Consider the following 12,139-nt stretch of genomic DNA (forward strand, 5'->3'; position numbering starts at 1 on the left):
CCTCCAGTCAAGTTTCATAATGAACGTGAAAGTTAGTTTTAACTTTAGAGTTAATGTGAAATGATTAACTCAAGCCATGGGTTTAATTTCTGTGAAGACCTTATCCTTTTCTACAGTTTCAGCTGATTTTTGTGGCTCATTTCATCACTGGATGGAGTTTGCTCAGTTGTCCCTTCAGTTTTCATGACACTGGCTTCTGAAAATCACAAGGCATGGGCTATTGCTGGTATTTTGTTACCTTATAATATTGGGGGTGGGGGGGAATCCCTTTAGCTGTTTTGAAAGCTTTTCAGTAGCTAAATGTATGTGCAAACTTGAGGCTATGTTGATGTTATGTACATTTAAGGTTGTTTTATATATTATGTCACAGTAGATTTATTTTTTAGCAATTGCAACCAGACAGTTTTTACCTCTGTCCAACCCTATTCTTTGCTTATAAATATGGTTAGAAACATTTTGCTACTTATCCAAGCAACCTCTTCAGTCTGAATAAAGTGGCTAGGGAACCCAGTTATATCCTCCAGAGTAGGCCTTTGTTCCACCCAGGTCTGAAAAGGCTTGGGTTCCTATCTTTAAGAGGTCCAGATGACACGATTCAGTCTTCTAATAACCAAACCTGGATGGATGAATGAGAATCATCAAGGACTTATAAATATTTAGAGTTAAAAATGGTATGGTAAAGTTATTGGACATTCCTGACACTGAACACAAACTTTAATAAAAATACTAATAGTCTATTAATATCCACTTCATTGCTTTGAATTTAAAACATATTACATTATTTTTCAAAGGTGCTACCATATTGTTAGTGTGTGCCCTAGTGTGAGGATCACAATGAAACATTTCTAGATTCACCCAAGTGGATCACAAAAAATAGGGTGATAATTTGCCTATATATTATCAACCAATGTGTAGGTCTAATAAACAAGTATAACTAAAATCGAAATGGAAATAAAATTCAAATAATTGGTAAAGATTATTTTCTAATAAAAATATGAATTTTAATTTTTAAGTATAAAAATATTAAGCTGTTTTTAGTGTTTAAGCAGTGAGTAAACTATGGGCAGATGATTTATCCTATTTTGTAAATGTAAATTAAAAAGAAAACGGGACATTTTGAAAATGCCGTTTTTCATTTACCGTATGCTATTTTTACTCCCTCCATCCACGAAAAGGTTTAAGATTCGTTTAAAAAAAATAGAAAATTCAGTTAGCAAGTTTACACAAAAGTCTGCAACAGTTTAAACAGCTTCAGGAATATTGTTTTCTTTTGGACCAGAAACGGTCCAGAGATGTTCAGATCCACATTCACCATCGGTTGACGTGAGAAAAAGAGGCTGTGTTTTGGCGGGTCGTGGTCATTGTGGCATAGGCAGCGTTATGAGTGGTGGGCGGTGTCCGGAGGACAGCGTGAGGCCAGTGTTAGCAGCAACGGCTGGAGCTGGAGCCCGTAGCCGAACCTTGCAGTTTAGGATCGAAGAGTGACCGAAGTCTCGCTGCCAGTATGTCTGACGAAGAGCAAGAACAGACCATAGCCGAGGATCTGGTGGTCACCAAATATAAGATGGGGGGTGACATCGCCAACCGTACGTAAATATTAATGAAAATTGTTAGCCATGTGAGGCTGGAACGAGTCGGCCTGACGTCCAGCAGCTAACGATCGTTTCCACAACAGCAGCCACCATGCGGTTTGCATGCGAATCACACATGCATTACACTAACAGGCTAACTGCCGTTAGCTAAAGCCGAACCAGCAGGAAGGTCCAGCAGGCTCAGTTTTAGCTAACGCGAGTTAGCCTGTTAGCTGCTCATCGTTGACGTTAGGCTTTACTGTTTGTCTCTTTAACCAGATAGGTCAGACTGCTGTGCCCAGTACACTGAAAGATAAGGTGGCAGCAAACGATACGACGACACTTGTATATTAGTTACATTTGTGTATTTTACACCACCATCCTGAATTAATTGTTAGTTGTTCCCTAACTTTGAATGGTTTCTATTTAATTATAAGATAAGTGTTGTGCTCGGGTGTCTGTTGCCTTACAGCTTGCATGCTATTCTATCGTTATTTAGACTAGTTTCAGTTTCAGATGCAGTAGTTGGACATCCTAGGTTATTGTCTAAAATACGTATAATTGAATGAATTACTGTACCTGTGTCATTCACTTGTAATGAAGGGGGAGCTATTCATCCATTAATTATATCGTATGTCTTGTTACGGGTTGTGGGAGGCTGGAATGAATCCCTGCTGTCAGTGGGTGACAGGCAGGTTGTACCTTGAATAGGTCTCCATTCTGTCACAGAAAGATGGACAACTATTCACGTTCACCACAAAGGACACTAATTACAGTCACCAGTTAACCCAACGACACAGCTTTGGAATTAGTAATAAATTGGCATACATGGAGGATTCAAAGATATACATGTGACTTTCAACACCACCTATGTAATTTCTGTCAGAAGCAATTTGTAATAGAATTTCTTTGATTTGTATTTTGTTAAATCAAGCACATTACATACTTGGAGGAATCAATTTAAATGTAGTTCTTTATTTCAAACATTGCCAGTCTTATATTAAGATGATGTTTGAAAAGGTAATGCAAAATCTCTAATGGTTCACCAGTCTATATTGACTTCCAATGTAAGTCTTCTTCTCCTACTTCTTTTAATTATCTGCTGTTTGTCTCCCCCAGAGTCTCTTCGCCTGGTCGTCGAAACAGCCAAGCCTGGGGTGTCTGTGCTCAGCCTCTGTGAGAAGGGGGATTCCTACATTATGGCTGAGACTGGAAAGGTTTTTAAGAAGGAAAAGGAAATGAAGAAAGGTGAGCCAGAGACAATAAATGTGTCCGTTGTGTGTTTGGATGACCTGAGGTGATCCCATTAAGAAGCAGTCGGGCAAGTTGTTCGTAAGTTAGTTGCGCATGACTCCATGCAGCCTTTTTTAGTTTTTATAACAGTAGTTTTTAAAAAACCACTTGTGGTGGCAGGATGTGACAGTGTACATTTCTTGTGTGATCTCTGTGTCACACCCTCCTGTCTCATTGTTTTATATTAAATTTGGGCATGATTTTCAAATGAAGACTTGGTGGTTCTCTTTTTTTCTCTTCTAGGCATTGCCTTTCCCACCAGCATCTCAGTCAATAACTGTGTTTGCCACTTCTCTCCCCTGAAGAGTGACCCTGACTACACACTTAAAAATGGGGATCTGGTCAAAATGTAGGCACCACACTCTGCTGTAATTTCACCCCTTCCTTCCCCATGTGTCTTGACTGTCTTGCTGTGTTGTCTTTCATTTGTTATGGCTAAGCTTATATGTGAAGGCTTTCTCTCTGCTGTGGACTGTCTTCTTTAGCATTAATGTCTTGTCTTCCTGTATGTTGTCTGTGGCAAACAATAAGTATGGTTGAACATTTTTAGAACAGATGTTGAACTAGTATGTTTGAATTTGGAATTTGATGGTCATCCATTTGCTAAATCTTTTTTATCACATTTTTCTAATTCAGTGTTATGCTTTTGAAAACCTTAGCTGTTTTATTGCCACTTCACCTACTGTAACATCCTCTATGCTGTGTGTAGATTTCTTTTTTTATTTTTATTTAAAGATGTTTTGCTATAGTTTATGTCGATGTGGTTACACACTCTAGGTTTTGGATGTTTCTCACTTTTCACAAAGTCTAAGCCTAACCTTTTGGACCTTGTGTAACATGTCTGTCCAGTTTATTACTGCCTGTAGTGCTGCACTCTTGAATTCACAATAAGTCCTACCTTGTATTTCAGCTGATGTAAAATTTCACTTTGGAAAATAGCTTCAGCTTAATGGACATAATATATTACATTGTTTTATTTTTGTGTGAGCTTTCCGTAGTGTTCAGTATTTATTAGTGTTATTTTCCATGTTGAACATACTGTAGTAAACATTTTGTCCGTCTATTTGATTGGTGCCTTCAGCAACATTAGCAGTTTTGACAGCTGGGTGTCAGACCTGCAGGGAAAATGAAAAATTCTTTGTTTTATTGTTATTTATTGTCTCTCTTCTTTTCATTCTATTTTGCGTAGAGATCTAGGGGTCCATGTTGATGGATTCATTGCCAACATTGCTCACAGCTTTGTTGTAGGAGCCAGTAAGGTAAGGGACTTTCTTTTTCATAAAAGCCTCTCATTAGAGCTCACATACTATTCTAAGTCCTTTTCTCAATGTCTTTTTTTTCTTTCTTTCTTTTCTGCAGGAGAACCCTGTCACAGGCCGCAAAGGTGATGTAATTAGAGCAGCCCATCTGTGTGCAGAGGCAGCCCTTCGCTTGGTTAAACCTGGTAACCAGGTCTGTACAGTCATCTCCTAGTCTTTTCTAAGTCAGACGTGATGACTTACTTTCTATACAATAGCTGTCCCTGGTCATAAAAAGATTTAGATGGGCTGTAAAATTACTCTGAAAAGTCATTTTGTGCACAAATTTAATTAGCTGTAGGTCCTCACTTAGTCTGGCTCTGCCGTTATTTCCTTCTTGTTGTATTTAACAGCTTTTATGAAAATGACCTAAAATAAAAAGCCCTCTTCAAAGTGCCTCTCAGCTGTTATTGTTCTTTTCCATTGGTTTAATATGCAAAACTGGTAAATTACTCTTTATTTTTAGAACACTCAAGTGACAGAAGCCTGGAACAAGATTGCTCAGTCATTCAAATGCTCACCAATCGAAGGTAAGCCTCTAATGTATCATGGAAAAGGCCTATCAGGGCAAGAGTGAGTGTTAACATTTAGATGGCCTGTGACCTTTTTAAAGTTATTCACATTTGTTCATATTATAGAAAGATGGTGACTTCAACAGCTTAATTTCATTAAACTGGACAGTTTTTATGTAGGTTGTTTACTTTTCTTTTTGATATTTGATTTGCTTTCCTCTTTGTTTTGAAGGTATGCTCTCTCATCAGCTAAAACAACACGTCATAGATGGAGAGAAGACCATCATTCAGAACCCGACAGACCAGCAAAGGTACTTAATCACAGAACAAGGGGATAGAAATCTGAAGCATTCTCTAGATTTATTTGTGTGTATTACCGTATTAACTCTGGAACTGATTGCAAAAAGGGCATGTCTGCATCTTTCCCGCATATCCCTACCTAAGCAGTAAGACAATACATTTTAGTTTGAAGCAGTTTTAACATTTAGAAATTGGTATGGTTTGTGGCACTGAAATTAACCAAAAATATACTTGAAAAAGTAGCAATTTTTTTCCCAGCAATGTGTTGGAAGTTGCAGATATTTGGTTTTAGTATTTCAGTGGAGTAATGTAGTTCTTAAAACTTTACCTGAAGATACTTTATAGATTTAGGACAATAACACATTAACGCAAAGTCTTTTTAAAGCCACTAATTTGCTTTGCTTTCAAGGTCTGGTATGATGACCTGTTGCCTCATCTGTGCAGACCTTGACAGTGCCAGGAACTGAGTAGGAATGGTTACCAATTCTCAGCCTTTTATTTTCTCTTGCCTTGAGGAAAGTGTGGAAGGCAGAGTAGCTCCTGCACACTCACTCACTCAAACACTCACAGCACACACCAGCTGCACTAGGAAGACAGATCCCAGCTGAGGTGAGATACTCAGGTGGACAACCCTTTATCATTACATGCACGCACAACTTGGAAAGTAAAATGTTAATAAAAGTAGTTTGTTAAAACAAGCATCAATGGCGATTTCGGTTCTGCCCATGGTTATTGTGATTATTTGTTAACTTACAACTTGTATAAATATGTTAAAACAATAGCTGTGTGTATGTTAGGCTGACAGTTTCTCTTTAAAATACCTCCAGGCCTGGCTAACAGCAACTCCGCTGAATACGGTGTTAAGCTCAGCAGACACCGGCCTCTGTACTGTAGAACTAACTACTCTTTTACTTGGAAAAAAAACATTTGGGAAGATTTGTGTGTGTGAGAAGTTTGGTATCCACAGGATGAGATCCACTAATGTGTAGATCAAGATTTGTACTTGCAAAACAAGATTTGTAGTTGAAAGTGTGTCTTTGTGCAAATGCATTTACAAATGTACTGAAATACAAGTACAAAATGTATTTAAAATACATCTCAATTTGTAGATCTTAAAATACAGTTATGAATATTTGTTGCACTGAATTAGCTTCATATACTTACTTTCAGTATGAATAGAGTGTACAATATACGGCTCACATTTTTTACTGTCAACTGCTGATTTCGATTCCCAGGAAAGACCATGAGAAAGCTGAGTTTGAGGTGCATGAAGTTTATGCTGTGGATGTTCTGATTAGCACTGGAGAGGGAAAGGTTAGTGTCCTCTTGTTTAAAGGGGGAATTCACCAATTTTCAACTTGCTTTCTATGGCTTTAGTTTAGGGTTTAAATGTACAGTTAGGCTTTTAGACTTCCCTCTGACTTCCCTGTATTAAAATATTTCTCTGCTTCATCATCAGGGGTTCAGATGATGTCATCTGGGGGAGCTTTGGAAAAGGAAGTTGACCATGATTAGAAAGTCCATAGTGTGAGCCACAAGACAACATAATCTGAATTCAAGGTTTCTCCAAGTGATGTCATCTGGAGGCATTTTACAGCTAGAAGCAGAAGTCAGTGATATAGGTGATATAGGGAAGTCAGTGAAGTTTAATGGTATTTATGTAAATGTACTACCCAAATTAAAACCAAAAGAAGCAAGTTTAAAATCAGTGAAGGCATTTTTTTAACTTTCCAAATAATGGCTTCCATTTAAGCTAAGAAACACTTCAATGTTAATTAGGATTGACTTTTTTTGATAACCTGCCTGTCACTTACAATTAGGCCAGAGATGGCGGTCTAAGGACCACCATCTATAAGAGGGACCCCAGTAAGCAATATGGATTAAAGATGAAAACTTCTCGCACTTTCTTCAGCGAAGTGGAACGGCGCTTTGATGCCATGCCTTTCACTCTGAGGTATAAACACCATACCCTGTATATACATCGTGATTTAATGTAGTTTGGCCTAAGCCGTTATTCTAATAGAACTGTCCACTTTGCACCAGGGCATTTGAGGATGAGGCCAAGGCCCGTCTGGGTGTAGTGGAGTGTGCCAAACATGAATTGCTACAGCCCTTCAGTGTCCTGCATGAGAAAGAAGGTAAGTGTTTACCTCTCCCATGAACATGTTTGTTCTTTTTGACAGTTTTCACTTTTTATTTACTGCTTCCATCTTTCTGTGTTGTTAGGAGAGTTTGTGGCTCAGTTTAAGTTCACAGTGCTGCTGATGGCCAATGGGCCTCATAGAATCACCAATGGACCCTTCGATCCAGAGCTCTATAAGTCAGAGTATGAAGTTCAGGATCCAGAGCTCAGAGTAAGATTGGGAAATGACTGGCCTTACATGTAGCTCCTTTTATCATACACAGAAAATACAAGACATTATATTCACTCTTTACTAATAATTCTTTTCTCTTTCCTAGACTTTAATACAGAGCTCTGCAAGCCGCAAAACACAGAAGAAAAAGAAAAAGAAGGTAAATTAGTGAGAGAGTGACCCTCTTTTGTCCTACCATTCACTTTCCTGTCTGACCTGTCAACATATGGGGGTTCATATAAACTCTTAACATGCTAACTTACTGGTGTGTACCTCCTTATGAAATTCCTACAGGCATCAAAGACAGCAGAAAATGCAACTGGACAGCCAACTGAGGAGACAGAAGCAGCAGAATAAAGAAATGCTGCCTTTCCACACATGCGAGACCCCAAAGAGAAGAAAGAGAATACATAACAAATTACCCATCATATTGATTTCACTGATTAAATTTGATAGAACTTTGGAATGATTTGAATATTTGAAGATCTGACATGGACGCTAACCCTTTACTGCATTAATGGAAGGTACCATGGGAGCAATGTTGCTCTGTTTTTCTTTTCTAACTTGAGTGGGAAAAATAAATATGCACAAATAGTTTTACATGTTTGAAAACACTTGTGCTGCTGATGCAATTTTTAAATTAATTTTTGTCCTCTTTTACTTTTTATGCAGCAGAAACTTTACTTGTAACTAAAATTGAAGCTTACAGTGGGCATTATTTGGAGTGTTGCTGAAATGGGATGTTTCAATAAATTGTTTTTTGCCCAAATTAAAGCAAGACTAAACTTGTATTGATGCTTGCAGTAAATGCAGTAAAGGGTTAAATTATAAATTTGTTTCACTCCTGAAATTACACTAGAAGCTGTGGTACAATAATTTTAAAATATGTAACACCAAATTGATAAATGACAGGAATTACAAGGATTGTAATTGTACAGTTAAACAACATCGTCTTAACCACACTAGATTTATGAAGCAATTACCTAAGCAGAAACTGGAATATTTTAAGTATACAAGCAAAGCAAAACAAAAAAGATCCTAATTAGGTTGACTTTAGGAAACTACCTGCATTTACTGCCATTCCCCTCCACTTTCTAAAAACAAAACGAAACAATCCATTTTTTAAAATTGTTTATTAGTGACATTTTGTTAACTCTTTACGGTTGTAAAACATGAAAACTAAAGCTGATATTTTTTTTAAACGGGTGTCATGGGTTTCTTTAGTGAATTTTGATCACTACTTTGTAGTTCAGTCAGTGGGTATTGGAACTTTACATCTTAATGTAATAAAACATTTTCATACATTTCTGAATGTTGTCTGAAGGTTTTTGTAAAATTTTATCAAATCTTTTCACTGAAATATTAAGACCTGTTTATACACGTAGAGTGCGGAAAACTAAACATTTGTTTGTGCATCTTCTTTGAGGTATCCTGAATTTTTAGCAGTTTCTATTTCTTAGGTAGGTTCTTAACTAAGCAAATTATCCATCATTTACTTAAAAAAATATTACAGAAAACGCTTTCACATTTTGATGTGTGGGCGGTCTGATGAAGTGGCAGCTACAATTTATTTTAATGCAAACATTAAAACAACAATTTGATCAGTAGACCGTAAGAACAATAGCTTAACAAATTCAATTGTAGAATTATTATTATTTTTCTTTGATGCAAAACTTTCACTTGTGGAGTATTTTTCTATATTGCACTTTTACGTGAGTAAAATATTGTACTTGTGAATATCTCCTCCAACATTGCCTAGACCGACCTTCGCCTACATTTCCTAAGATCAGGAAGCGAAAACATTTTCTGGCGCTAGTATGTGACGTCACATAGGTATAAAAGCTGCTCTCTTTCATCGTCACATCCTCTTTCCGTTGTTCTTGTCGCTTTGAGGTAAAGAAGTGCGTTTCTTCTCTAACACAATCCAAGCTAATCACTTTTATTTATTCATCATCTGCAGTCACTGATCATTGTATTTGTTTGATTTTATTACAGATATTTCTCCACGATGAGAGCCAAGGTAAGTTAAACAACTGGTTTTAGTGATTTGTGGTTTATCGTTGTAGTGAATGCAACTAGCTAACGTTAGCGTTGGAAAACTGTGATTCTTCATAGTGTTTGTTTGATATTTTTTTTTATAAATATTTATTGCCCCAGTAATTTTAATAACATTTTAATTGTTAGCTGATAACAGTACAAGATATGTGCAAAACCGTGCAATTGCTACGCTGCGAGAAGCTGCGTGAGGAGTAAACTGTTAGCAATGGTAAACCTAACCTATGTAGCTATTTGTGGTTTACCAGTTTTTCCGAATGAAGTAAATCTGTTAATATCTTTAGCACTAGTACAATGAGTCCACTGTAGAGTCTTTATAACCATTTTGTGTCATTAAGTGTTTTCTGGCTAATTATTTGTGGGAGGACACACATGGCTTGCTGTAACTGCACTTGCTGCACACTATTTATTTAATTTTTTTTTACCTTTTTAGTGGAGGAAGAAGCGTATGCGCAGGTAAGAATTAATATTCCCTTTTTACTTGTAAAAATCTTAGTTACAAAACATCAGCTGAACTACCTTGAAAAGATGATAAAACCCAGTGCTCTAATGTCTGTATGCTGGAGCATACTGGTTATTCATCACCAATGTTTTTTGAATTCTATAGGTTAGTGGAAACTTTACTGTAAGGGGCCCCTGTTGGATAGCTGGTTACCTATACTGTAAACAGATATCCAACATACTAAAGAGCCTGTTTTCGAAATGTTTTGTGCCCAAGAGTTCTAAATTGGCCATTGAGTGAAATGTGACTGCATCAGTTCATGAAAAATTACTTTACTCATTGTCACCATTATTTCTGAGGTATTCAAGAGAAGTTTAACAGGTTTATTACAATCATGATTCAGGGCTCAGCTCATGTGTATTGAGATTTGAAACTAATTCAAAGTGTAGCTGACCTGTGGCCATCTTATTGCTCCAGATTTGTATGCTATTAAAGGGATGATTCCAGCAAAATTCTGCTTTGTGACAACTGCATTTGTTTTCAACAGGCTGAAGCGTAAAAGGAGAAAGATGAGGCAGAGGTCAAAGTAAGCCCTCATCCTTCCCAGCTGTGGTCCTGTTGGAGCCTTTCCAATTGACTGAGGCATGTGCCTAAAGTGGCTTGCGTGAGGGCACAATAAAAGGGAGCCCTTCAGATGACTGCATGTCTCGAGCCAGCTGTGGATGTCTAACTGGACAACGGTGAAGATCCTGGACAGATCTCTAAACATCAGAGAGGCAGCTGCTTTGTTCATGGACCAGAATACAAACTTAACTGTTTATTAAACAATAAATGAACATTTTTAAATGTTTACCCTAAGTTTCTGTGTTTTGTTTGTTTTCTTAACTGACAAACAACATTGTTATAAATGTGTCTATGGGAATTAATGGCATAGTGTTGAAGTATTACATTCAGTCCATATCTATGACGGTGTAAAACATGGGATATAAAATTGGTGCTCCAAGTAATGTTTGGACAATACTTGCCCACCAATTACAAAAGTGAATCGGTTACGTGGCTGTGTCTTGACTGCTCAAATGGCAAACCTGTGCTTGGTTTAAAAAAAAAAAGAAAATTGCATGTAACACAAGTGCAATATGGTAATTAAACTGTACCTGTAAAAATTTGTCAAAAGCATGAATGTGGTCCCCATATATACATATTTAAGATCTTGTAACTTGTGAATTCTACCAAAATGAGATTGAAACTCAGATCAAAGGGGCTAATAACAGATTCTTTGGATTTCATTTTAGTTGTTTTCAGCTACAGATCGCTGCTACAGTAAAACTGAAGAGTAATCTTAGTATTTCTTTGTGGTAATACATACACCGGTCAGGCATATTACCACCTGTGCAGTTTAATACTTTTCCATGAATTCTACAGTTACAGGGTTATAATTTCTCGGTAGAAACTGTCAGGTGATAATGCTACTATGTTTTTATTATTGAGGTCAAAGTGGGTAGTAGAGTTGTTCTAGTGTTTGGCCAATTCACTTTAGATAGGGTAGCCAAAACTTTAGATCCACCCCTTTTAGTATTATATTTTAAATTTTGTGTCCCTATTTGTGTATCAATGGGGCTCATGTCTATTTTTGGCATGTATTTTCTCTTTGTCCTTCTCTGTCCTATTCTGATCTCTTATCTCTGGTAATTGCATGTACATGTTTAGCTGTCACAGATATCCTCACATTTTTGGTGTCTGTTTTGTGGTTTGAGGCCATTTTTCAATAGGATAATTTTTAATGTTTTTGGGTTAAGTTTCGTCTATGGTTTGACTTGTATCTTTTAACGGAGTTCTGTGGCTTTCAAACAAATATTAACACTTTTGTTTTCTCTCAGTAGTGCAAATGGATTTCAAGTAAGAACAAATACTATTCCATAACACCACTAAGAACATTACTGCTTCTTTAGTATGTATAGGAATAATTATATTTAAAAAAATACAATAATGGAAATGAAATGCAAATAAGTAAATTTAAAATTAAATAAATAAACAACATTGTAAGAGGGGTTAGTAGTAATGCAATTTAAGTAAATTAAGCAGTTTCTGGCTTATGAGTATTGGGGAACCCATGACAGTTGAATGTCTGTACTATTTTTTATGTATTAAAGAGAGAAATTCAGCGGCTAACACAAATAAACTTGGATTTAAGGGGCAGCCTTGGCAGAACCCATGGCTAATTGCAAATCTGTTAGAGGTGTCAAAAGAAGGAGAGAGTGAACTGTTTAGATCATTTTATAACATTTTGAGTAGACCAAGAAATCCTTGACCAAAA

The 12,139-nt window shown here is 36.8% G+C and overlaps 1 protein-coding gene across 1 annotated transcript; it reads left to right on the forward strand.

The window, feature by feature from the left end:
• Nucleotides 1-1,274: 1,274 nt before the first annotated feature.
• Nucleotides 1,275-10,683, forward strand: pa2g4a (proliferation-associated 2G4, a). Its single transcript, XM_067503545.1, has 16 exons — nucleotides 1,275-1,586; nucleotides 2,691-2,819; nucleotides 3,108-3,213; nucleotides 4,054-4,123; nucleotides 4,224-4,316; nucleotides 4,629-4,692; nucleotides 4,907-4,985; nucleotides 6,210-6,288; nucleotides 6,795-6,928; nucleotides 7,018-7,112; nucleotides 7,201-7,328; nucleotides 7,435-7,488; nucleotides 7,623-9,221; nucleotides 9,324-9,348; nucleotides 9,817-9,839; nucleotides 10,373-10,683. Exons 1-13 carry the CDS (start codon nucleotides 1,505-1,507, stop codon nucleotides 7,683-7,685), a joined length of 1,176 nt encoding a protein of 391 aa, XP_067359646.1. The 5' UTR covers nucleotides 1,275-1,504; the 3' UTR covers nucleotides 7,686-9,221; nucleotides 9,324-9,348; nucleotides 9,817-9,839; nucleotides 10,373-10,683.
• The last annotated feature ends 1,456 nt before the right edge of the window (nucleotides 10,684-12,139 follow it).

Source organism: Channa argus, chromosome 5 (genome assembly GCF_033026475.1).
Source record: "Channa argus isolate prfri chromosome 5, Channa argus male v1.0, whole genome shotgun sequence".
NCBI lineage: Eukaryota > Metazoa > Chordata > Actinopteri > Anabantiformes > Channidae > Channa > Channa argus.